This window comes from Pseudorasbora parva, chromosome 2, assembly GCF_024679245.1.
Source record: "Pseudorasbora parva isolate DD20220531a chromosome 2, ASM2467924v1, whole genome shotgun sequence".
In the NCBI taxonomy this organism is placed as follows: Eukaryota; Metazoa; Chordata; class Actinopteri; order Cypriniformes; family Gobionidae; genus Pseudorasbora; species Pseudorasbora parva.
The window spans coordinates 47,262,553-47,288,660 of NC_090173.1; the positions used below are offsets into that span (position 1 = coordinate 47,262,553).

The window sequence follows — 26,108 nt, forward strand, 5'->3', positions numbered from 1 at the left end:
TGTTTTTATGGCTTGAATAAATGTGTTTTATATAGAGAAATAATATAGATTGTACTTTCTCTTTCCATTTGCACTGTTTAGTCAATTGACTAAATAAAACTCATTGACACCACTTTGTTCATTCTTGAAGTGAACTTCTGCCTGTATTGTGATTAGATTCATTGGACTGTCGTCTTGAACTTGAGAACGCGAGTACAGAATGACGTGACCGGTGTGCGATAAGCCTGCCTGTCAGATGTCCGCAGCGCGGCGCTTCCCGTCTGCTGTGCGACCGGTAAACGCTCCGCCACAGCCCTAGGAGACAATTAAGAGCCCACTTTTTATAGAGGCTCGTTTTCATAAATGCCGCATGTCCAAGAATTTTAGGCAAAAAGCACTCTAGGCTCTTCATTGCTACGTGCAAGTAAACTTATGTCAATTATAAGAGAAGTCACAGAGAATTGTGATTTTATTTCCATTTTATTTGACTGGCATCTGCAAACAGTGAATGACTGTCGTAAAACTGAAAGCAATACAATGATTTTGAATCAGATTTAATAATAAATATAGACTGATAATCTGGTTTATATCTGATATTTTAGTTTGGCTATTAGAAGTTCTGAATGGCTGGCAACTTAAAAGTTCATTTCAAACCCTGATTGTGAAATATGATTTGTCCAAACTCACAGCTTGTGCACTAGGTGATTCCTCAAGTCCTGAGTGACGTGCTCATGCCAGGGCTTCTTCATGCCGGGCATTGACAGCGGTGCAGCTGTGGGCAGGTTCCCCGCGCCGCCCATGTTCGACCCATCTGACATCATCTGACTGTGGGAGCAGGATTACGACATTAGTTTTCAGATGCCAAAACATCACTTCCCCAAAATGTTATAATTTTTTTCTGGGTGAACCCTGCATCATTCTCGTTTTTTAGAGTCATTAATAAGTTTGCAGCAGTAGTTGCTGCAGTAAACTAAACGTTAGTCGACCAACAATTCATTGGTCTCAGAACCCCCCAACTTTAAATACTCTTTTTTACAGATAAAACATTATTCCAAACAGTAAAGGGTCTACTTTTATTTGTGTACACTTACAATTCACAACAAAAAACATTATGCTTTCTGTTATCTCGTTTTCCCTAAATGTCAGTGTATAATTGTCTCAAAAGGCATTAGATGTATATAGAAAGCTTGAAATGTGTAATTTTGAACAAACCAATTTGAAACTGAAAAAGTAAGGAACTCTCTGATTATGTAATCCGCATGAAAGGTGCATTTCTCTGTATGAAAGGCGCGTCCACTAGATGAGTCCGCATCGTCAACATCTCTCCTGCCAACACTGACTCAAGTCTAGTTATTAATAAACTAGTTTATTAATAAATAATTCAAATGACTGCTTGCTATTTTTTCCAGATACATTCACAATCATTACTTTTGGCTTAAATGAACATTACTAGTCAACTAGAAAAATCTTTAATATAACATTTCCACACCATGACATCCCAAGTCTCTAAACCATGTTAAAGGACAACTCCGGTGAACTTTTACGTTTATCTTGATCGTTATATCTTTGTGAGTACAGTCTATAGAAGAAAAAAAAAACGAACCAGATTGGTGCTTGCAACGCAGAGTTATTACAGTTAATGCCCAGAGCCCCCACTCAGCTAAAACGGCAGCTTTGGGGTATAGACGTAAAGGGTGTCTTTGTGCCTCTTAACAGACACAAAATGCAATTAAAATGCCTGTCCAACATGAACAGGGCCCTTACATGGCAACGAGATGTGTTTAGCCACTTAGCTATTGTTTAAATTCATCTAAAAACAGTGTGTTAGACGAGCTAGCTGTATCTCGCGCTGAAGTCCCGTGGGAACTCATCAGTAGCCGGAAAAAAGTGAAATTATGTATTTACTTTTTAACACATGAAATCATGTTGACAAAGACAAATAAAACCTTTTAAAAAAACATTCTTCCCTTTTATCATCTCAGATTACCTTGACGATTCAGACGTTACAACTAGGATTGGGTACCATTCACATTTTTGGGGACCTGAAATTCAGTGCCAGTACCCAACGTAACTTTTTTCGGAAACTTTTAAGTAATTTATAGAAGTGTTATTGACATTATACCAGAGATGCCTTGGTCGCTGTCTGCCAATGTCTGTGATATTTGTATACTGTAACATTGACCAGTAAATAGTTGGGTACAAGCTACTTAATCAAATTCATAAAAACAAACCTTTTAATATATATATTTATTTATTTAAAATTTCATTTCTATGAAAAGATTTTATTGGTAATCAAATGAATAAAATCATTAATTGAATTTATTTATTTTTCTAACAAAGTGCTGCACAATTGTGCTTTATACTGTTAAAATTAAAATGTGGAAAATTGTGATTTATTACTTAAAGTTTTGACAATTTATTACTACTACATCTGTGTTAGCATTAGTGTTACATTGAGACGCATCTAAATTCTACTGGACAACAATACATTTATGTCAAACCAAGCATATATTTTGACGGGTTGCCATGAAGAACTTTGAGTTAGTGTTTTTATGATATGACTAGTTTTTCTCAAATAAAATGGTAAAATGATCATGATGAGTGAGTATCAGAGCAGCTCTGGAGATGACGTCCATGCATTCATGTCCTCGTGTGATATGGCAGAGATGGAAACATGTGACCATCACACGTGATTCAAAGTGTGTGTGAGGTAAATTAAACCGCTCCTCTGCACCATTCATTCATGCAGAGACATGCAGGATTCATATTTAAATAGTCTGTTTAATATTCACAGACACTAGTCTATATCACCAGGTGCATTCTCGGGTGCCGGCATTTGGCACCGATTGATTTAATGTGAATCTGCACTCAGTAATACCGACGTAATTCAGGTGGTGTCCTTAAAAGTTCAGAGTTCGGTACCCAACCTTAGTTACAAACCTTTATAGCTACAGAATTGCTGTAAAAATAATTCCATATTGACACCATTTGCTCTCCTTCCTTGCTGTACTCTACAGATGAACATTTTCGGCTCTGCAGTGTGTGTGACATGTTAAAGGTGAGGGGTGAAAGGTGAAAAGACTCACTTGCTGTTGAGGGATGAGGGGAGAGAGGAATCAGTGTGAAGGTTCGTCTGATCGGCCATACCGTTACCGCCAATGTTCATCTGGTTAGTGCCTGAAGATGTTGTGGGAAACCAGACAGGGGTTACACACGAATACACCACATAATGAGCAGCATGAAGTTTCAAAGCATACCGACAGCAGATGCAACAACCAAAATGCACTTTATATGCCAGTTTTGGTCTTTCCACTTTATTTTTGACCCATCATTAAATATATTTGATAAACTGTATTTAGCAAATGTAATTATGCAATAAAAATTATGTTGCCCTTGTGTGCATGTTTGAAAATATGATAAATTGCATTAAGAACATGTAATTACACAATATAAAATTCTTATTGCACTTATGTGCATGTTTGGTAAATAGCTCAAAGTATTTAAAATGATGCAAGATGAAGTTAAAGAATGACATTCAAGGTTAATAATGACCATGGTACATTGAATCGTTCACCACTTTTCCACAAATACTCAAGCGCAAGTAACATTTCAGATTTCCTCAGAAGTTGATACCTAATGCAGTCATGGAGCGCATTTGCTGCTGCTGGGTCTGCGTTGGCTGCTGTCCTGCGACCTGCGTCTGCGCAGCCGGCTGGTTCCCGTACGGGAGCCCCAGTGCTTCGTACGCCCTCTGCATAGAGCTGGGGTCTATGTGTGTGCCGCTGCTGATGGCGGGTGCAGACGGTTGACTCGTGCCTACAGGACCCAGTGGAGCCTGCATGCCAGTGTTAGGGGAGCTCAGCATCGCTGCAAATACCACAGAAACACATGTGTTGAATTGAAATATTTAAATAAGATGTTTATTAAGATGTTATTTTTGTTTATAATAAAATCGTATCCTTTTTTAATTTTAAAAAAAGTTGCTGCTTCAGATTAGGCCTAACAACACTCAACCTTGATAAAATCACTGGAACACCCACAAACTATTTTAATAATGGTCTTCAGAAATAATGACAGTGATTATAAGTAAAAGTTTAAAATAAAACAAAATTAATAAATTAAAAATATATATATATTTTCTATTAATGATTTTCAATATTTAGCAGTAAACCCACTTGAACTGGAAACACAAGCGACTGAAGTGAAATAGCCATTTTGCAAACAGAGAAGCGGCACAGAGCAGAACTGCAAGAGAGACTGAGAGAACGTGCTTCTGTTGCTACTACAGGGGGATTTAAACGAGTCAGCGATCGGCTGTCCAATCGTAGAGCAGGAGTTCTCTGCGCCCCGCCCCCTGTGAAAAACGAGGGGTGGAGACCCTCCCCCACGGTGTCAGATTACAGTCCCGCTGCCTGCCGGAATCTGCTGCTGGTCTCATGCTTTCACATTCAAAACGCAGCCGAGCTGCAAAAATGGCCTACAGGTGGCAGCACTCATATAAACGTACCCAGTCTCTCAAAGCATGAGAAGCAATCAGTCAGTACAGTAATGAAAAGGTGAACCTGTGTTCATACATTATACCACTTTCAGAATGGCTAACTTTGTATATTAGGTCAGAAAGTACTTTTTAATTACTATAGATATATATTTTTTTATTTTTGGCATTAATAAGCACATTTAGACGGCAAATAACCTTATTGGCCATAATAAGATACTAAATATTCTTCATGCAAAATGTACCCAAGCAATTAACCATACCAATTAAACCACATGACAGTGCTGGTGGCAACGTATATCTCTGAAAATATGATCAAAATGCTCCTCAGAAAAAAAACTGGTGAGATGCAGGGAATGTATCGGTGCAGGTAGAGTATTTTAAATGAGAATGTGACGTACGCTGCTGGTTTCTCTTGTCGCTGGCATTCTTCAGGGGCAGACAGACGGGGCAGTCGTGCCGGGTGCAGTTCTTCCAGTGCGAGATGATCTGTCTAGAGGAGGCGCAGTGAGCCACTGAGGAAACGGACAGAAAAAATTCAACCTTTTGTTATGCTACAAAGAAATTATACCAGTGACCAATCACATACTTAATCTAAAAAGGAAAGAAATGAATAATGAGTAGAAGAAACTAAAAGAAAATATGAATAATGCATGTTGGAAAGGTGCTGCTATGTGGTTATTAGGGTGCTCTTGGCGGGTTGATCACTGCAAACCTGCAAACTACAGACTCGTAAAAAGGGGACTGGTGCGTGAAATGGGGGATTTCCTTTAAAAACGTATTAGCTTGAGCAGTTGAAATAGGCTAGTTTCAGAAAATTCTGATATTAGTATAGATCATCAATATCAATGTCTAATATAACAGCCTAAAACTGTAAAATGACTGTCGAACTTCATATACGTTTTGACAACTAAAAGATTTATAAAATGATAAACCTCACATTACAGCCATTAAATTATTATGTTATATTTAATTAAAAAAAAAAAAAAATCACTGTATGATGTAATAGCACTTATGATTAAGCAGAAATACAGCGATCACCCATGTACAAAGCTTCTCTTATAAACACTATTTTATTAGGCATCACAGATGCAAGATCAAAAGAAAAAGCTATTGAAACTTTTCTGAAGACAATCAGATGTACATTCATATAAAACTTGGTTCTAAATTCAAAATTGTAATTAAACTGGTACATTAGCGCACATTATTTTTAAGTACAAATATATATAATATACATGTTCAATTTGCTGGAGCTTCTGTGCAAGGCAACAATTTCCAGTGTAGACAGCACAGATTGATCAAAACGGGAACAGTGTCGTTTTTGCCAAACCTTTTATTTAAACCTTTTTCCATCTCATTCTGCTGTGGAAATGGGTCCAGATTTGACGCCAAAAATTAGCTTAATCATATTAAGGTCCCTAGATATGATTGAGGTCCCTCTAACAATAGTCATGCTTGTCTTAGCAAGCACCACTAATAAATGAGAGCCATATTGCATTCTTGATGAACAAGCTTTGCTTGCACACATTTAGATATTTTTTACACCATGAGAAAACGCTGTGGCCAACTAAAATCATGTCAAGGAATGAAAGGGCCTTCGATGTTCCAGTCTCCATCATACTTAAGACAGTGAGACCACAAGAGCCACGAGCAAGTTCCCATGTTTACATGAAGCCTAAGTGGTCAGCCAGACAATTCAACAACATTGAAATGTACAGTCATCACCAAAATATGGTTGTGGACACAGAGACATGTGGTTGGTTGGATGAATACACAAGCCCTTTCAGATCGACTCAAATGACACAACAGACCAAGAGTTCTATAAAATGCAGAGCTTGGAGTAAATTGCTGGAGTCCAGTTATATATTAACATAACTGGTGTCATTTTGTCTCTCACCTTGGCAGGATTTTCCCGCCTGGCAGTGGGTCATGTGGTTGAGGACGTTCTTCATGGTGCGGCAGTGGGGCAGGGCGCAGACACGCACCTCGCCATTGGCCTGGTCTCGCCGCTGGCACTTGTGGGCATGAAGCAGCAGGACCAGCTGCTGCTGGATCAGTTTGCGCTTCTCTGGGTCGGCCGTGGGGCCTGCAGACACCCCCTGCCCCGGGACCATGCCCACCGAGGACACCTGCTGCTGCAGCTGGAGGAAAGAGTTTAGATTAGATAGAAGCTCCCTTTCTTGTTATAATATAAAGACAATTTTTTTAAATATTCTTAGTTGTTTTGAATGCAAGCCACTAGAGGCCATGAATTTGTGATTTTATTGGATGTGTTGCACGTAAGCCTAGAAATCTAGACGCATCCTAGCGGCAGCAAATCTAATCTGCCGCGAGTATTGTCTAGCAACTCTCAATACACGTCTGAGCTGTAAAAACCAAACTCTGGCCAGGCCAATCACATTGTGTAGAGAGTCGGTGGGCGGGGCTTAACATAATAACGGCCAAGTTGCGCTTGCGTGCTGCCTACTAGTAAACACAGAAGAGTATTTCGAACGGCAGTATTTCGATTCGGCTTTGGCCGTGACTCTGGAAGACTTGGAGTTAAGCTTTTCTCTGAGAAAAGAAAGAACGGCACTGAAGTCATTCTTAAAAAGGGAAGATGTATTCAGAGTTTTGCTGACCGGATACAACAAATGTTTAATCTATCAACCAGCTCTGCTTCACCGTCGTTGCTCTGGTTGGTGTAGTGCTATCCTATCGCGTGCAGAGGGAGTTTGAAAGGCAACCGTTTATCCCGCCCCTCAGATTGAGCCCTGTCTTTGGTGAGTTTCCAGACCAAACATCTTGATGTGGGTCTGGCTTGTCAGGCTAGTTACATGTATATTACCTTAATCTAAACAATGTTTACTTTAAAGTAGAGAATAATTATTTTAACATTTGTTATTTGTAAATTGCTTGGAATATTTTTAATGATATTATATATACCTTTTAAAGGTAGCTTTAAATGGAAACAATTTATAAAATATACACTACTGTTCAGAAGTTTGGGATTGGTAACTTTTTTGTGTTTTAAAATGATGCCTCTTAGCTCACACAAGGATCAAACAGAACAAGACTGTAAAAGATTATTACAATTTAAATCACTTTTTTGCATTTTTTGCATTACTCCAGTCTTCAGTGTCACATGATCCCTCAGAAATCATTCTGATATGATGATTTGATGCTCAAGCATCATTTATTTTATTATTATCAGTGCTAAAAACAGTTGTGCTGGTTCATATTTTTTGTGGAAACCATGATAATTTTTCCCCCAGAATTCTTTGATGATTAGAAATAAGCAAATTATTTGAAATAGAAATCTATTGTAATATTTTAAATATCTTTACTGTCACTTTTAAACAATTTAATTTAAGAAATTTACTGACCACATGTTTCTGTAATAGAATACAGAAAATATAGCAAATTAAAATTAAGATACTTTGTTAACCTAATTACATTACGATGAAGCACTAGGTCATTTTTTAGATATAAATGTGGAAGCACAACAACAATTTTAGACTTTATTCAGCAGTTTATTGGCTTGTCGTCATATTCTGCTGCATGTAAACAAGCATTTCAATTAACTCTCCAAAAGAATAACTGCTGAATAGATGTGTGACGCAGAGACCTGAGCTCTGAGCCCTGAAGTGTTCTGGACTGAACCGGAGCCAGCTGTGGAGGGTTACTCACCAGATTTGGCACGCTAGAAGCACCTTTCAGGGTGGGCTGGAGGCTGTTGGGGAGAGGTGCCTTGTTCTGGATCTGAGCGTTTAATCCAGTGCTGGACATTTGCTGGACCGAACCCTGTGCATACTGCTGCCCGAATGGTCCGTTAGCAGTTGCAAGACCCATCTATGGAGGGAGAAAAAAAAAAAGCTTCAGCAATCAATCAACCTCACTAGTTCTCATGCACTTCACCCAATGTTCAAGAAACAGAGCAAATGTGGCCCAAAACGACTTCTACTTTAGTGTTTAAATATAACTTCATAGAGAACAGTCAAGGCATTCTGCAAGCACATCTCATCTCTGTACCAGTGTAGCATAGACACGTTCAAGCCAAAGAGTCACAGGTCAAATAGTGTACTAAAAGATACTGTCATCAGCTGCTCAGTGACATCCGTCTGCTCGCATACAAGTAGTAGATACAGTCTTGCCTTTCAGTGTAGCAGACCTTGAGAACAAGCAAGTGCCGGCTCTTCATAAAAACACCAAAGTAAAGATGAATTGACGATGCAATAAATGTAATTTATACACTACCGTTCAAAAGTTTGGGGTCAGTAATGTTAAAAAAAACAGTATAAAATAGGGCTGCACGATAATGGTAAAAATGATAATCATGATTATTTTGGCCAAAATCATAATCACGATTACTGATCACGATTATTTTGTCAAAAAGGGTAATGTTGATTACCAACCTACACTTCACCCAAAAGGCCTGTTGTTGGCACACCAAACCAACTATAATAACTTCATTAGATGGTAAATCAATACAAAACGCATGCTTTTGGTGAACGCTTTGAAATCTGTATTTACATTAGATTTTTAAAGCAACACAATTCGTTTGCAATTTGAGACAAACCACAGATTCAGATTGCCCCACAATTTCTTAAAGCAAAGAACACTGATATAAAAAAAATGTCTGTGGCCAGGGACATTCTAAAACGCTCAACGTGAAAAATGCTTAATGTGGCTTAATGCACTGACAGTGATATTAAAAGAACGAACTCTGTGAAAATCTTAAACCATAGGCTACTGTAACAGCAAAACAGTTGAGCCCAGAATATGAACACAATGCATTTAATTACACGTTGTGTTTTCCTCCCATAGAAAACTGTTATAAAGAAAAAGCTTACCGTCACTTAATGTAGCCTACTAGTGATATTAAAAGATCAAATTCTGCACAAACCAATTTTTTTGTGTAGTACGCTTTATTAGTAGGCCTGGGCGATATGACGAAATATATCGTCTGGACGATAGAAAATGTCTATCGTTTTATATAAGGCTCTATCGCTTATGCCACGATAAGGCTTTTACGGCAGAATTTTACGTCAAGATGCACCTCACGCCACGGCATGCTCATGGCCCATGCATGCTGCAATACATAAACAAACATGGAGGAAGACGGTAGTAGATGCGGTTCAGACCAGGGTAATTCTCAGAGTAATTATGCCAGAGTCTGAACAAACTTCAGACAGACGCTGCAACGGGCTTTTACGCGTGGCACACCATATAGCCATATATTGAAATATTTTAATGGTAGGTGTAGGGATGGCGAAAACTAAACATTTTCTTGACCGACCACCGAGCCTCATAGCCGGTTGAAACCAGTTAACCGATTAACTAGTTTAAAATATGCTGCGCTATTTGAAATAACAGCTGCGAGCCGCGCACTCTCTCACACACACACACACACACACACGCACTGTCCTATCGCTGCCGCCTCCCTTCCACTCACGTCACTTTTTTTTTAAATCCCCCACAGCGCGAAACACGAGTCCCGCAAACGCGCCGCCGAGGAGCTTGTTTGTAATCTGAGGACAATGGCTCCTTAGTTTCGAAATGGTTTGGGTACAAGGTGATCGCGTTGAAGATAAAGGCATTTGTCCAGCGTAAGAAGCTCATTTGAAACATCGCCGCGGCTCATTTAAGAAAATGACAGCTCCGAAGAGACGCCGCTTTAGTTCGAGGTAGTGCTAACAATAATAAAGGAAGACGATCAACAATTTATGTGTTACCACTGAAATATAGATGTAATATATTTCCAAAAGTAAGCCCATTTTAAGCTAAATGCACGCTTCATACTGTCGTCTGCCCTGACTCTAACCTCGAGTGTTTTAGCCTGTTTACTTTTTGCAAACCTTGTGAGCGCACAAACCCAAACGCTGTGACCGCGCGTCAAATGTTTTTATTGGTTTATTAAGTACAAACAGGCGAGTTATGAAAAATTGAGTGCGAGGGATATGTTCACTTTTTGGAATGAGATGGCTAATTGTAGTAGCGTTTAGTCCACTGTATTTAGTATTTAGCCTAATTTAGAGATCACTTTTTTTTTTTTTTTTTTTTTTTTTACCAGGTGTTAACTTTACCAACTGTCTTGCTTGAAAAAAAAAGGTTCTAAATAAAATAAAATGTAGTCCATACTACCTTTATTTGTTTTGTATATCATTTCAAACTGCATTTCCACATTGCAATTTTGTATAGACTATTCATAAACTGAATTAACAGAAAAATTGCTATATCGTTATGTATATCGTTATCGGGATATCAAATGAGCTATATCGGGATATGAAGTTTTGGCCATATCGCCCAGCCCTATTTATTAGTGTTTAATGTTTACTAAGTTTGGTCTTTTAATGTCACTGTAGCCTACATTAAGCATTTTCTTTATGGGAGGAAAATGGCAATTAATCGCGTTTCGTTCCTATTCAGGGCTCCATCTGCTTTTCTGTACTTAGTATGCTTTATTATTGCTATGCTATGCTATGCATAGTATGCTTCACATTATGAAAACTGCTAAAAAAACATTAGGAACTTTAAAAGATAAAACGACGAAACTCGTATTATTTCCAATAATTCTAAATTAGGCTGCAAAAGTGTGTTTATTCTGCAAACAGTAAGGAGGAGATCCGTACGTGCATTTGTTGAAATTCATCGCTGAAGGTTTTATCATGGCCGATTTAGCCACAAATAGCTCAAGTGTCTTGTGAAGAAACAAAGACAGGCTGTATGACACTTTTACTGAAGCATGATTTCGCTCTGGAGATCTCTAGATCAGCTCATCGGCTATCCTTCCGCTTTTAGAGGGAGCGCGTGCGCGGGGTTGCCAGATTGCACAGATAAAGTAAAACACCAGGAACAAAGTATGTCCTTTTAAGGAGAAAAGCTCTCTTTAGGGGGTTTAATGTCTCTTTGCATCTGGCAACCACAAGCATGACTGCTAGTGGAGGCTCGTTATCAATGCAAACCTAAAAAAAAAAAAAAAAACACGTTTTAAGGATAAATAAGGAGCTAGTGTTGCATGATATACCGGTACTAGAAAAGTATTGCGATACCCTGCTATTACAAATGGCACGATATGGACTTTTATTAGTACCGGTACTTTAAGGAGGACAGCGCTAATATGAGCTGTATTTCTTAATGTGCGTGGATGTGTGACAGCAGGTGTCAGGACGTGTGTGCAGAGCACTGCTTTCACCGTTCACTAAACATTGGAAGTAGAAAAGTTAAATATATAAGCGCAAAGCATGACAAAGAAAGCAACAGAAATATGCGCGCATAAGAAAAAGCGCGGCGCGGGACGTGCTCGCGCTACCGGACTCTGAACTGAAGCGCGCGCACACCTTTCAGACAACAAATATGTGATCGCCATTCAGTTCTTCCGCGGATTATTATTGGGGTTTGAATGGTCAAACATATGTAAAAATGCATGGTCTGGCGAGTATTCAGGTAAACACAGTCGGATATGTCTTAAGTGAACGTATACAGCTGAGGTAATTAGATCAGTGCAGGTCTGAAGCCAGACCTAATAGCCTATACTGTGTGATTAATGTTAAGCAAACAATGAAAAATAGAAAACCACCACATGCTTGACTAAAAAACTAAAATATATTTATTAAGAATCAGTGTATAGTTAAATTATAGAGTGAAGACTAAGTAAGCAGTATTATGTTTGATTATTTAATTTCTTTCTTAAGTTGCTACTTGTTTAATAGACCTAATGTAGCTGAACAATAAAGCACTGTTTTTGTCATATTGTTTGTAATTTGCATTTTTTGTGCAATTTTTGCTCATTTTTAAAAACAGATACAATTCAAAATCTATATTATAATTATAAGATTACATTATAATGTAATCTTATATATAAGATTACATTATATATTATAATGCAATCTTATTATAGCCGACTGCTATAATAGTCTACTGCCAACGTTGTCTTTGCTGTATCAGTAAAATGGTAAATGGACTGCATTTATATAGCGCTTTTAACAGACCCTATGGCCATCCAAAATGCTTTACATCTTGCCTCACATTCACCCTCTCATTCATACACCGACGGCGCATAAATAGTAGGCTATTTATGTTTAACATTAAGTATAGGGCTTCCCTCCGCATCAATAGCAGCAGCGCCACGTCAGACACGCTTCTAGTGTGTAGAGGCAGAGAAAACGCCACGCAGCCACCCCGTGGCTGACACGCAACAGAAACGTTACGCGCATCCGCGGCATGACAGTGAAAACCGTTATATGTAGAGTGCATTACGGGTGCTAATATTCCGTTTAAACACGGAATAGTCCTGGGATGAAACTAGGGCTGGACAATAATTCAATATCAATATATATCGCGATATAATTTTTTTCAATAACGGTGATATGATTTTTAAACACATTTCCGATATTTCGATATGACTGACGTTCAGGGCGCATGCCATCAGAAAGAGCAGAACACGATTGGCTTCTTGCGTGATGACGTACACCACGGACACGCAGCCGGTGCTCAGCAGCAGTAGTAGGCTGATAGATCCAACGCGGCACGTTTTAGCTATAAGTTTCCTCGACCGCAACACAAATGTGACTGAACGAGCTTCCACAAGTAAGGAGAAATAAATAGTTGATAAGAGAAGAAAGACTAACTTTCTTTAGTGGCGTGGAAGTGGTTCGTCTATCTAAAGCACTATTCGCACAGGATTAGTATTATCTAGGGACCTCTGTGATTCAGAAATGACTCCTCCACATCTGAGTTTTGCGTGGCGCATTCGCACGGGATAAGCAAAGCCTGTGATTTTACTCGAATTTACTGACTTCTCCCGGATATGATGTCAAGTCTTCGTTATGTATGAAATCATAAACAGGCATCGATATCGTTTTGATTATTTTACAGTAGCCTATAAATAAATATAATTTAGTTCAGTTAGTGAACAGACGCCATGAACTGAGCTCAGACCGGCGGCAGGAATCAGATTTAATTTATCACGAGTGAGAAGCTGATATACGGCGGAAGATTCAGTTTCAAAACTAAATGTAAAAGCGCCTATTTAAACAAGATTGTGATTGTACTATACTGTTATGTTATGTTTTTCATTAAGAACAGTATTGATGTTAATATTAAACACACCATTCAATCAGATTACTCCCAAATTGATACTCATTCTAAAGTGAAAGTATAATCCGTGTGGGCGCGGCTGGACGGGAATGACTGAACGGTGCGCATTATGAATGCAGACTTTATTCTTCGTGAAAGATAAAGATAGAAATGCTCACAGGAAGAAAAAAAGCTTGCAAAAAGTATATACAATCCGCCTAATCCTGGCCAAATCACAGAGATGTCGATTCGCACGGGACATTATCACAGGACCTCGGTGTTCGGTGAAATATGGTAGGTAATTTGCGGGGGAATTTTTACTTTACAAATTACAGACATGGCGGATTCGCACGGGATTAAGATCACAGACATTCTCTGCAATTATTACAAATCACCAGAGGTCCCCAGATAATACGAATCCCGTGCGAATGGGGCTGATATTAAACTTCAGGTTTCAGTGTGCTGCAAAATGTGCCGGAGAGGTGCCGACTAGGGGTGTAACAATACATCGACATAGATGCATCAATCTAATGTCTAACAATACGATGCCAAGCGTTAAAAATAATCCATGTAGACTATTTATGTAAGAGGCAAGTGGCACATTTGTTTTAATACTTTCCACATTTGCACACGTCATGTATTAACACCAATGCGTTCATTCTCGTTTAAATTACCTTTCAAAGCTTGTGAAAGACGGTCAGACATGGCTTCACGATATCATTTGCTCGTGTTTAAAGCCTTGCAAAAAGCAGCGTGCACTCATCTCAAACAAAGCACTAATAGGGGACTGAATTGAGTCTTCTTTTATTTATTTTTTGTGCATCAGTAGATAAAGGTCTATAGTTTTGCATAAAAGGAGAATATAGCGCTATGAATCGTTCTTCACTGAAATTTAAAACTGAAAAGAAAATGCTCAATAAACTGCGTCTGCGAAGTGAGAGTCTTGTTTATTTGACGGTGATTTCCCATTTCTTGTTCGTATAAAGGCTAAATACAAATAAAAGGTGAACATTAATTTATTTGTACCGTTTTTATTTCTAAAATATTATATAGTTTTATAGGAGGAGGTTTCATAGACTTGGCAAATTAATTTTTCAGAAGTTTGTAGGTACAGACATCCTTTGTGGCAGTTCTTGGTAGTTTTTCTAAAGCTTTTATATAGTTCATATCGATATCGAAATTATATCGTATCGACCAAAATTAAGAAATATATCGTGATATAAATTTTGGCCATATCGTCCAGCCCTAGATGAAACTGTGCTGACTTAGAGGATGGATACCCTCGGTCACATCAGTGCGATTAGACAATGAACATTTTACATTTAAAACAGCTTATTATGTAGGTAGCCAATGTGCCCGATGCTTTCACTTGATGCAAACGTTTGTTTTTGTGATTAAAATACATAAAATATTACCCAAACATCTGTCTTCCTGTGTGCAGAAATTTGTGCATGTGCGCCTGTGTTAAGAGCGCTAGTTGCTCTGTGCACGCCGTGCGCCAACCCGCAAGCCTTGCACTTCTGAAAGTCTGAGGAGTCACTCGTGTTGCTACCATAGATATACATAATAAATAATATACATATTAATTACATAATATACTTTTTATTATGTATATCTATGGTTGCTACTACTCTCTGGTGCCGCCATCTTTGTTTTGGGTCTGACAAATCGACGCGCATATTTTGGGGACTTTTTTTGCGTTGACGTCATCGATGACATCGACGCGTTGTCCCAGCCCTAAACAACACACAATATCTAATTTGTAATTTGTCATACAAGTGCAAGACATAATTATAAACTGTCGTCTTTTATTTGTGTACCACGCAATCAACAAAAGCCTTGGACGCAGGGAATGGATTATTTCACGTGCACTCCAAACACTGTCTTCATTTTTTCAATGTACTATTTGGTTATTAAAGCTACACTGTGTAACTTTTTTAGTTTATTCTTAGCTAAAATCACTTAGTTCTTTCAAAAATATATGTGCTCATTAATGTATATTTACTTCTTTCAAGTAATAATGCATTCTCATAATTTTATAATATACCATTGAAAATACATACGTCTTGAGGGTTCGGGTGGCGGTCGCCATGTTGCTCCTCCATCTTGAAAGTACATTTGCCAAAGAGGGACATACCCGTAAATTCAAGCTTCGCTTTTCGCGTTTTTACACTCGATGGCACCGTGTCGAATGTGAAGAGGAGGATTGCTTGAGGCTGCTATATGATGATGGAGGATCATCACTCTAAGCCTCTTTCACACTGCACGTCGGACCCGCAATATTCCCGGAACATTGCCGGGTCGCCTTCTGTGTAAAAGCAACCACGTCCCGGAATTGATTACCGAATTCGACCCCGGTCGGGGACCTAGTAACATTGCGGGATATGTATCAGAGTCGCCAAGGAAGCGGAAAAGAGAATTAAGACGGCAACGCGACAGGCAAATCAACAAGACAAAAGTAAATATTGGAGTGGCCTTTCCAAGATGGAAAGAGCTCATGAGGAGCAACGATTTTAAAAAGAACGCCGACATTGCCTGTTTTCTTCTCAACAGGTAATATTAATTCAGCCTATTTGTGTAACGTTATATTGGAAGTTTTATTGTTGCTTGGCTAATTATATCATGGTGTGCTGTGCATAACACTAGAACGACATCTAGGATAGTTTTCCTCGCGTCAATGATGAAAAAGTATTGTTTACCTTATAACATAAATCCGTGTTCTATGACGGATAACATGAGATTAATATTTTAATTGCATTATAATTTGTTTGCCTTACGCTAGTGGTGTTGTACAATATACAGAATAATGATAGCACTGATAAAAGTTACTTTACTAAGAGCTTGCATTCATCTGGGAACCTGATAGCTGATGTTAGCAATGAACTGGTTATTATTCAGTTCTATTATTCATTTTACATAGATTAACTTGATCATAGATCATTTGGTAAATTAAATAACTGCAAATTATAATAGTTTTCAAAAATTACCTCATCACTTGAGTTGACGCAACACTCACCGAAGAGGTCGAACTGAAAGCCATGACTAAATCGGCCACCGTAGGAGTTGAAACAAAATCGAAATTGAGAGGAGCAGAAACAATTATTCACTGGATGGTCATATACCTTTTCACCACTAGATGGGAGAAAATATCACACAGTGTAGCTTTAAAGGCAAAAAATATATATTTTAAAAGCATCTCTAAATTCAATTCAGTAAATAAAACATGCAAATTCAAATGTTTCACTCTTTTAATTTGAATAAATGCTTGAATAACATGCCTATATTTTCTTTTTTTGTGTGTAAAAAAAATGGCTAGTGCGGTGGCTGGAATATTCACAAACCTATCAACATGCGTGGCATAATTTTTGTAATGACTTATCACAAGAGGAAAAAAATCAATTTGTGTAACATAATATCGGTTAATGGAACGGCGTAATTTCGGAATTGTTTATCGACATTTAGAAAATATAAAGTTTTGCGCAAATCTGTAGGCTAATGCAAACTACTGTCGGTAGTTTGCAAACAGTTTGTTCGGTAGAGGAACAAGAGACCACGAGTCATCCAAGTCTCATATCAAGTGCAGTCATACAGTCAGTGTTGGGCAGTAGCAAGACGGTAGCTCAGTTACATTTAAAACTGTAGATTTTCCAGTAGCTAACTACTTCATCCAGTGAATATAGTTTTGTATAAATTGTATATTATTTTTAATCAATGTTTCAACCAATTGCCTGTATTTAATAAATAAGAGGCAAATAGACTATAGAAGGCAATAATCGTGACAAAAGTGCGGGAGCGATCACCTTCATTGCACATGAACTGGAGCGCGTCTCAATCCGAAAAACAGCGTATAGGCTACTTCTCACAGACATGAGAAATATGTGTATAGAAAGCTTGAAATGTCCTCTTTTAAATAATAACAGGAAAGCAAATCTCACTGTTTACATGAGCAGCTTAAGATCGGCGGTTCTGTTCAGAATGCTGCGCTCCATCACTGTATCTGCTGTGAGTTTAACCTGCGTTAGACTGATCCTGACTCCTGAGCATTTCATTTAAGTTAGGCCATCCTTAAAAATATTTTGGTTTGCAGTAACAGTAAAAAAAATAAAAAAAATAAAAAAGGGTCGGTAGGTAGGTCAACATTTTTTTTTCACATTTTAATGTAAAAAAAAAAAAAAGTACATTTTTGGTTATGGTGATTACGTAGGTATGAATTTGAATTCAGGCGCATAGGCTAATTGCAGGCTATATAGACCACAAACAAATTGAAATATTTGTCAAAAACATGTTTATTGCATAAATTTCAGGTGCATTCATTAAGAAAAGGTTCCAACCACCGCTAGCTGTCATTGACTCATAGCTGTCAACCCTCCCTTTTTTTGCGAGTTTCTCAGGTATTTTAGCTCTTTTCCCGCTTTCTTCCCGTTTTAGTATTTTCCAGTGATATGTTTCGTATTTTTACGCTCGATTGTGTTAACTCAGAACACGCAACTATCTGTGTCTCTGAAGTGGCTTGCACTTCTTGCTAAACCAACGCATCTGGTGATATAGACTAATGTATTTGAATATAAGTTTTTTTTTATTTTTATGAATTCAATTAATTAAGTAGCTATAACCTACTCTTTACTGGTAAATATTACAGTAAACAAACATCACAGACAATGGCAGACCATTTTTTTCAGACGTTATTTTATTTTTGTAATATTATGTATTGTCTCTCAGTTTTTTTGAAGAGACACTGCCCCTCTTTCCTCCTTCTTGACAGCTTACATTTAGAATAATAGCTTTGATTAACATTAACGATGAAAAAGGTTTAAAAATCGTGATTGTTTGGGTTGTTTTTCCTGCCGTCGAGCCATAGCCATTCACTAAATCAGTGTTTACCAACCTTTTTTCAGTCATGGCACCCTTTGAAAATGTTCTAATTTTGTGACACCCCCATACATGTGTTACACTAGGAGTGTAATTGCTCACGGCTCGGTTTGTATCACGGTTTTAGGTTCACGGTTTTAGTACGGTTTGGTATTTGGTGGTGGTGGCTGAGGAGATTCCCCCCTTCTATATGTAAAGTGCTTTGGGTGTCTAGAAAAGCGCTATAAAAATGTAATTAATTATTGTTATTTGCCATGCTCAGGGAAAGAAAGAACTACTGTCAAATAAAAATAAAGAAAAAAAGAACAAAAAACTTAAATACAAGCAGCAGCACAAATAAATACTATTGAGCAAAGATACTAATAAAATAAACAATGCTTTACAGATTTTTCAGGTAGGTCTAACATTAGTTTTTAGGTACAGAAATTGAATAAATTAATCTGCAAAATAACTGCACATGTAACTGTTTAAATTAAAGATCAGCAGTAAAGGCTACTGCCCCTTTAAGACCTAATACTAGGGATATGCTCGTCTTTCTCGACTGTATACAGTTCACTTAAGGCATCAGACTATGTCTGCTTGGATACTCATCAAGATCGACATGTTGATATACTTTTTGTGTGAGTTTGTCCGTTCAAGCGCAAGACTTAAAAGAACTCAATATTTGCACGCTGTGAGACGTGCGCACAGAGACAGCTTCTCACACTGCAGAGTTCTCATTTGCGTCTTCTGGCGAATATACCGGGTGATGATGGCGAAAATGACTGGTCATACGGCAGCACTCGCATGCATTGAACACAGTATACAAAGATAGACCGTTTTGCCCATGGTTTTCTTTTATTATCGCTGTTGTAGTGTAGCCTATCACTGAGGAACCAGCACGTGTATCCATCGACAGAACCATACATAAAGCATTATTTTTTTTAAGTTACAACCAGTGCCGCCACTCCCACCATACGCTGCGCGTAGTCGAGCAAAACACGCTACCCATAGCAACGCGTTACGACACAACGATATTTCAGACTGACAGAGACAAGATAAACGGCTTTTCCGCCATTTGTTACTGTTTTGTACACGTTGTTATATTAATTATAATTCAAATTCTGTTTTATTGGCCACAATATAGTAATGATGAATGTTGAGAGGGGCACTTTTGATTAATTTTCAAAAAGGGCAGGGGCTCAAACCCCCATGGGGTGACCTGAAATCACCCCATACTATTAATTGGAAATCCGGAAAAAGTGGCTGGTAAAATTGGGCTCCACCAGCCACTGTGGCTGTTAACAAAAAAAAGTTACTTTTCCCCCACACTCCACGCCGCTCTTGCTGGAGCTCTATATTTGTGTGTAATGATTCTGACAGTTTTTGCCATTGAATTGACTGGGGGAAAAAGTGTCCCAATCAACCCAAATTCACCCCATACTATGCTAATGTACTTTCGTTTATTAATTTGAATTCCTGAAAAAGTGCCTGGTAAAAAATATAAGTGGCTGGTAAAATAAGGCATCCACCAGCCACTGTGGCTGTTAACAAAAAGGTTAATTTCCCCCCCTGCGCACCACACCGCTCTTGCGGGAGCTCACCGCAAGCTCCCATTGACAATGAACAGAAACGTGCAGAGTTCTTCAGGGGCAGGGGCTCAAATGTAAAAAAAGGGGCAATATGTAAGAAAGAAAAGAAACGTGTGTGTGTGTGTGTGGATACTATATTATGTTTTTGCAAGAAGTCTCTTCTGCTCATCAAGCCTGCATTTATTTAATCAAAAATACAGAAAAATGTAGTAGCCTAATATTGTGATATATTACATGATGTTCTTTGTAACTTTTTAGTAATGAAGAAATCTTGAAAAGAGTATCACAGCAGGTTATAAAAAAGTTTCCAACATGAAATCACCATTTTAGAATGATTTCTGAAGGATCATGTGACACTAAAGACTGGAGTAATGATGATAAATTCAGCTTTGATCACAGGAATACATTATATTTTAAAGTATATTAAAATAGGAAACCCTTATTATTATAATTTACAATATTGCTGTTTTTGATCAAATAAATGCAGGCTTAATGAGCATAAGAGACTTCTTTAATGCTGCATAATTATCAAAAATGGTAATATAATAAAGTCCTTTCACGCCACAATTTGACCAGATGATTTATAACATTTTCACTTGTTTTGCCAGATCACGATTGGTTAGTGTGTAAAGTTATTATACATGACAAACGGGCATTTATGAATTGTATTGTAATATGTAATATTTAAATGTAATATTTAAAAATATATAATATAGATTTTTGATTACATCGACACATTAGCTTTGATTATTGATGAAAAAAAATGTTAGGTTTATTTTTTCCCTGTAAAGCCACAGATGCTCTCTGAAAGAACCATATATGACTCGAGAGCCGTTTCCGAATAGACTGTAGAAAATCAGCCAGTAAAATGCACGCAACCCATAGCAACGCGCTATGGCAATGCCTCAGACCGACTGATACGAAAATATATACAGAAATATTCCAACTTTTGATCCGTTCTTTACTATTGTACACATTGTCATGTTATTATAAGTCAAAATCATTTTGTTTTATTGACCACAAATATTATTATTGATATTTGTCTGAGAGGGGCACTGATTTATTTTGAAAAAGGGCTGGGGCTTGAGCACCCAAAGCTCCCCCCTCTGCACGTGCATGAAAATGAATGACTTCCAGCCACCTTGATGCTCTCGCTGCTGGTGTGAACGCACAGTAACACACAAGAGTGAACCTCATTGGTTCTTGATGAAGCTCAAATGTGCTGCATAACATGCGAATGAACCTCATTGGTTCTTGATAAAGCTTGAACGTGCAGCGTAACATGAGAATGAACCTCATTGGTTCTTGATGAAGCTCAAACGTGCAGCGTAACACGAGAATGAACCTCATTGGTTCTTGATGAAGCTCAAACGTGCAGCGTAACATAAGAAGGAACCTCATTGGTTCTTGATGAAGCTCAAATGTGCAGCGTAACAGGAGAATGAACCTCATTGGTTCTTGATGAAGCTCAAATGTGCTGCGTAACATGCAAATTAACCTCATTGGTTCTTGATGAAGCTCAAACGTGCAGCGTAACATGAGAATAAACCTCATTGGTTCTTGATGAAGCTCAAACGTGCAGCGTAACATGAGAATGAACCTCATTGGTTCTTGATGAAGCTCAAACGTGCAGCGTAACATGAGAATGAACCTCATTGGTTCTTGATGAAGCTCAAACGTGCAGCGTAACATGCGAATGAACCTCATTGGTTCTTGATGAAGCTCAAATGTGCAGCGTAACAGGAGAATGAACCTCATTGGTTCTTGATGAAGCTCAAATGTGCTGCGTAACATGCAAATTAACCTCATTGGTTCTTGATGAAGCTCAAACGTGCAGCGTAACATGAGAATGAACCTCATTGGTTCTTGATGAAGCTCAAACGTGCAGCGTAACATGCGAATGAACCTCATTGGTTCTTGATGAAGCTCAAATGTGCTGCGTAACATGAGAATGAACCTCATTGGTTCTTGATGAAGCTCAAATGTGCAGCGTAACATGAGAATGAACCTCATTGGTTCTTGATGAAGCTCAAACGTGCTGCGTAACATGAGAATGAACCTCATTGGTTCTTGATGAAGCTCAAATGTGCTGCATAACATGCAAATTAACCTCATCGGTTCTTGATGAATCTCAAACGTGCAGCGTAACATGAGAATGAACCTCATTGGTTCTTGATGAAGCTCAAATGTGCAGCGTAACATGCGAATGAACCTCATTGGTTCTTGACGAAGCTCAAATGTGCAGCGTAACATGCGAATGAACCTCATTGGTTCTTGATGAAGCTCAAATGTGCAGCGTAACATGCGAATGAACCTCATTGGTTCTTGATGAAGCTCAAATGTGCAGCGTAACATGCGAATGAACCTCATTGGTTCTTGATGAAGCTCAAATATGCAGCGTAACATGAGAATGAACCTCATTGGTTCTTGATGAAGCTCAAACGTGCAGCGTAACATGAGAATGAACCTCATTGGTTCTTGATGAAGCTCAAACGTGCAGCGTAACAGGAGAATGAACCTCATTGGTTCTTGATGAAGCTCAAACGTGCTGCGTAACATGCGAATTAACCTCATTGGTTCTTGATGAAGCTCAAACGTGCAGCGTAACACGAGAATGAACCTCATTGGTTCTTGATGAAGCTCAAACGTGCAGCGTAACATGAGAATGAACCTCATTGGTTCTTGATGAAGCTCAAACGTGCAGCGTAACACGAGAATGAACCTCATTGGTTCTTGATGAAGCTCAAACGTGCAGCGTAACATGAGAATGAACCTCATTGGTTCTTGATGAAGCTCAAATGTGCAGTGTAACATGCGATGAACCTCATTGGTTCTTGATGAAGCTCAAACGTGCAGCGTAACATGCGATGAACCTCATCGGTTCTTGATGAAGCTCAAATGTGCAGCGTAACATGAGAATGAACCTCATTGGTTCTTGATGAAGCTCAAACGTGCAGCGTAACATGAGAATGAACCTCATTGGTTCTTGATGAAGCTCAAACGTGCAGCGTAACATGAGAATGAACCTCATTGGTTCTTGATGAAGCTCAAACGTGCAGCGTAACATGAGAATGAACCTCATTGGTTCTTGATGAAGCTCAAATGTGCAGTGTAACATGCGATGAACCTCATTGGTTCTTGATGAAGCTCAAACGTGCAGCGTAACATGCGATGAACCTCATCGGTTCTTGATGAAGCTCAAATGTGCAGCGTAACATGCGAATGAACCTCATTGGTTCTTGATGAAGCTCAAATGTGCAGCGTAACATGAGAATGAACCTCATTGGTTCTTGATGAAGCTCAAACGTGCAGCGTAACATGAGAATGAACCTCATTGGTCCTTGATGAAGCTCAAACGTGCAGCGTAACATGAGAATGAACCTCATTGGTTCTTGATGAAGCTCAAACGTGCAGCGTAACACGAGAATGAACCTCATTGGTTCTTGATGAAGCTCAAACGAGAAATCTCCCGCAAACGTGAATTTATCCTCCCTAAAAATAAAAATAAAATCATTCATTTGTTTCCCAAAGAGGAACAAAAGTCTTATGGGTTTGGAACGACATAAGGGTCAGTACTTAAATGACAGAATTTAAATTTAAAATTTGAGTGGGTTTAATAAACCAGTGTCAGAAAAATAACAATTAGGAATCTTTGTGGAGCGATCCAGAATCATGTATTTTGATTAAAAAGATGGAAATCCCAGGGCTCAAACGTTTTTGGGTTGACCCATGGAAATAAAGCTTATAAATGAAAATGGGCTTGGTGTTGACTTGGATGTTTGTATGACATTTGATTGTAATTTGGTGATTGAGTTTGGAAACACTTGCAATGAGAAACACCCGTGATGAGAATCGCCACCTGGTAATCATTGGACTCACACTGCTTTAAAGATTTCACTGAATGAAAGTATTCACTGGCTGATTTTCGAAACATCTGAATAATCCATATGCGCTTTGTAGCGAAATAAAAACAAATGCAATAATTTATTAAGACACAAGTGAGTGCAGAGCTTTTGTTTTTTAATTTGGATGCATGGGAGTGGATGTTCTGCTTATGCCAACGTTAACTGCCATTAGCTATCATTTACTGCCAAAAAATGAACTGTGCATGTAGATGAACATCTGTATTACAATAGTTATTTCACCACTTTTCACAGCACGGATCTGCAGCAGAGCGTCAGATCAGATCTCCTCCAGCGGCGTGTGTAAACCAGCCCATCCCCCACCATCACTAATGCAAGCCTGCAGCCATTAACGCCGCACACGCCACTGCTGAACGTGCCACAGAGAGGAACTCCCTGTCCTGAGCAATACACATCTCTGCTGCCTGTCACGCTCGCTCTCTAACATGCTCTGTGATGCCATTAAAATCTTAAACCATAAATCCTCTCTTCGCATTAATCTGGCTTTTTTAACTAGCCACAACTACAAGCAGCAGATGTATTGTTCACTTGGCTTTTTTTGCTTTTCACAAAATTAAAATCTCATTCATGCTGCTATTTTAAAAATGTACTACATTCTGATCGGCTGTCATTTTAAATTGAGCAAGAAATATATATATATATAAAAAAAAAAAAAAAAATCACTCAACATAAGACAAAAAAAAAACATTAACGGGGTCATATAATGGTAGATGCACTTTTACAAGTTGTTTGTATGGAAATGTGTTTTGGCAGTGCCTGTACACAACCATCCTACAATGATAAAAATCTATCCAGAGTTTTTTTTTTTTTATATCCTTATTACGTGTTCCCGTCTTTATTTATGTAAAAAGATGTATTAAAATAAAAAAGTACAACTCCTAGTAAGTGAAAGCAAGCTACGTTGTCCCCTCTTGTGCAACCTAGTGCGGTTGAGCACATATTTGGGTTAGTAAAAAAACAAAATTACAGTTTTTAAGTAGAAAATAGTATTTATGTAAAGAGATCAAATACAGAGTAGCCTATAGTAAGTTATATATTTTTATACAAATAAAAAAAAATTCACTATAAAGTGAGCATTCAAAAATATGAAGGCTAGAATGGAACCCGTTTTTTTTTCTTTTTCGGTGATGCCGGTGACGATCTCAGACCCGTGGTAGGAGTCACGTGAGCGCAGTACTGAGGTAAAACGGTAACCGCCCCAGCCCTAGCACCGGTGCCTAAATGGTGCTTGATCCTACGAATCCGCACTTTCGCAGTGTAATACCTTTTTGACTGTTGTTGGAAGGAAGTCAAGGGCATTTATATATCAACTACAATATGGATGTAGTTGATATATGGTACTACAAATAGGATGCCCTACTACGGTCTCGTGAACTTCACGGTAATGTGCAAACATCGTTACTAGGGCTGCACGTTTTCAAGTTTTTCATTAACCGTTAACCGAGGCCCTTAGCGGTTAATACTCGGTTAACCATAGTGTGCGTCAGGGTTATTATTTTTAGCTTATTAATTTGACGACCACCATCTCCATAGTGAACGCGCCAATAGAGAGAAATGCACATCATGGATTACATAATCAGAGAGTAGCCTATTTCTTTTCGTTTTAAATTGTTAAAAGACATTTCAAGTTTCTTAAGATCTATTTCATGTCTGTGAGGCGTACGCTGAGTTTCGTTAAATTAGGATGAGATGAGCTCCAGTTCACGAGCAATGGGAGTGGCCGCGAGGGCGCCTGCACGATTAGAGCATGTAGTAAAATATGCAGCCGAGAATGATTCACACAGACTCAGCGTTTGACTCGCGCGGCTTAGCCTCTCCCGGCAGAGAGTTCAAGCATCTGTGGACTCGTCCCTTCAGCTCTGGCCATCTTGCTTTTAGTCCGCAATTAGCTTTTTTCTTTTCTTCATTACAGTTAAAGTAACGTCTGCTTTTCTCTAGTTATTCACAAGTTTCTCACTTCAAACTTTCTTTCTTCTGCTCCGTTATGAACAGCGCGCGCGGCTCCCGCTCTGCTTCTGCCCTAATGCGACTTATAGTCCAGAGCGACGTGTGTTATTTTCCTCTTCATGACGCATATTTTGAATGATGCAACTTATTCTCCGGAGCGACTTATAGCCTGAAAAATGCGGTAAGCACTGCATTGAAATACTTGCATTTTGCCCCGTCACTCTCATTTTTAAAGTGCTCCCACGCTTTCTTTGCCCGCTTCATTGC

The 26,108-nt window shown here is 38.6% G+C and overlaps 1 protein-coding gene across 5 annotated transcripts in view; it reads right to left on the reverse strand.

The window, feature by feature from the left end:
• The window catches only part of crebbpb (CREB binding protein b), a 97,006-nt gene that overhangs the window by 23,870 nt on the left and 47,028 nt on the right, over positions 1-26,108 (reverse strand). For 3 of the 5 annotated variants that reach the window (XM_067422634.1, XM_067422635.1, XM_067422633.1), the window contains exons 3-9: positions 8,144-8,305; positions 6,372-6,615; positions 4,876-4,989; positions 3,613-3,846; positions 3,066-3,156; positions 667-804; positions 229-294 (exon numbers count right to left, since the gene is read on the reverse strand). In XM_067422634.1, coding sequence (XP_067278735.1) covers positions 229-294; positions 667-804; positions 3,066-3,156; positions 3,613-3,846; positions 4,876-4,989; positions 6,372-6,615; positions 8,144-8,305 — 1,049 coding nt within the window. The remainder of the gene's footprint in view (positions 1-228; positions 295-666; positions 805-3,065; positions 3,157-3,612; positions 3,847-4,875; positions 4,990-6,371; positions 6,616-8,143; positions 8,306-26,108) is intronic. The other 2 variants (XM_067422650.1, XM_067422642.1) reach the window with 1 other exon arrangement.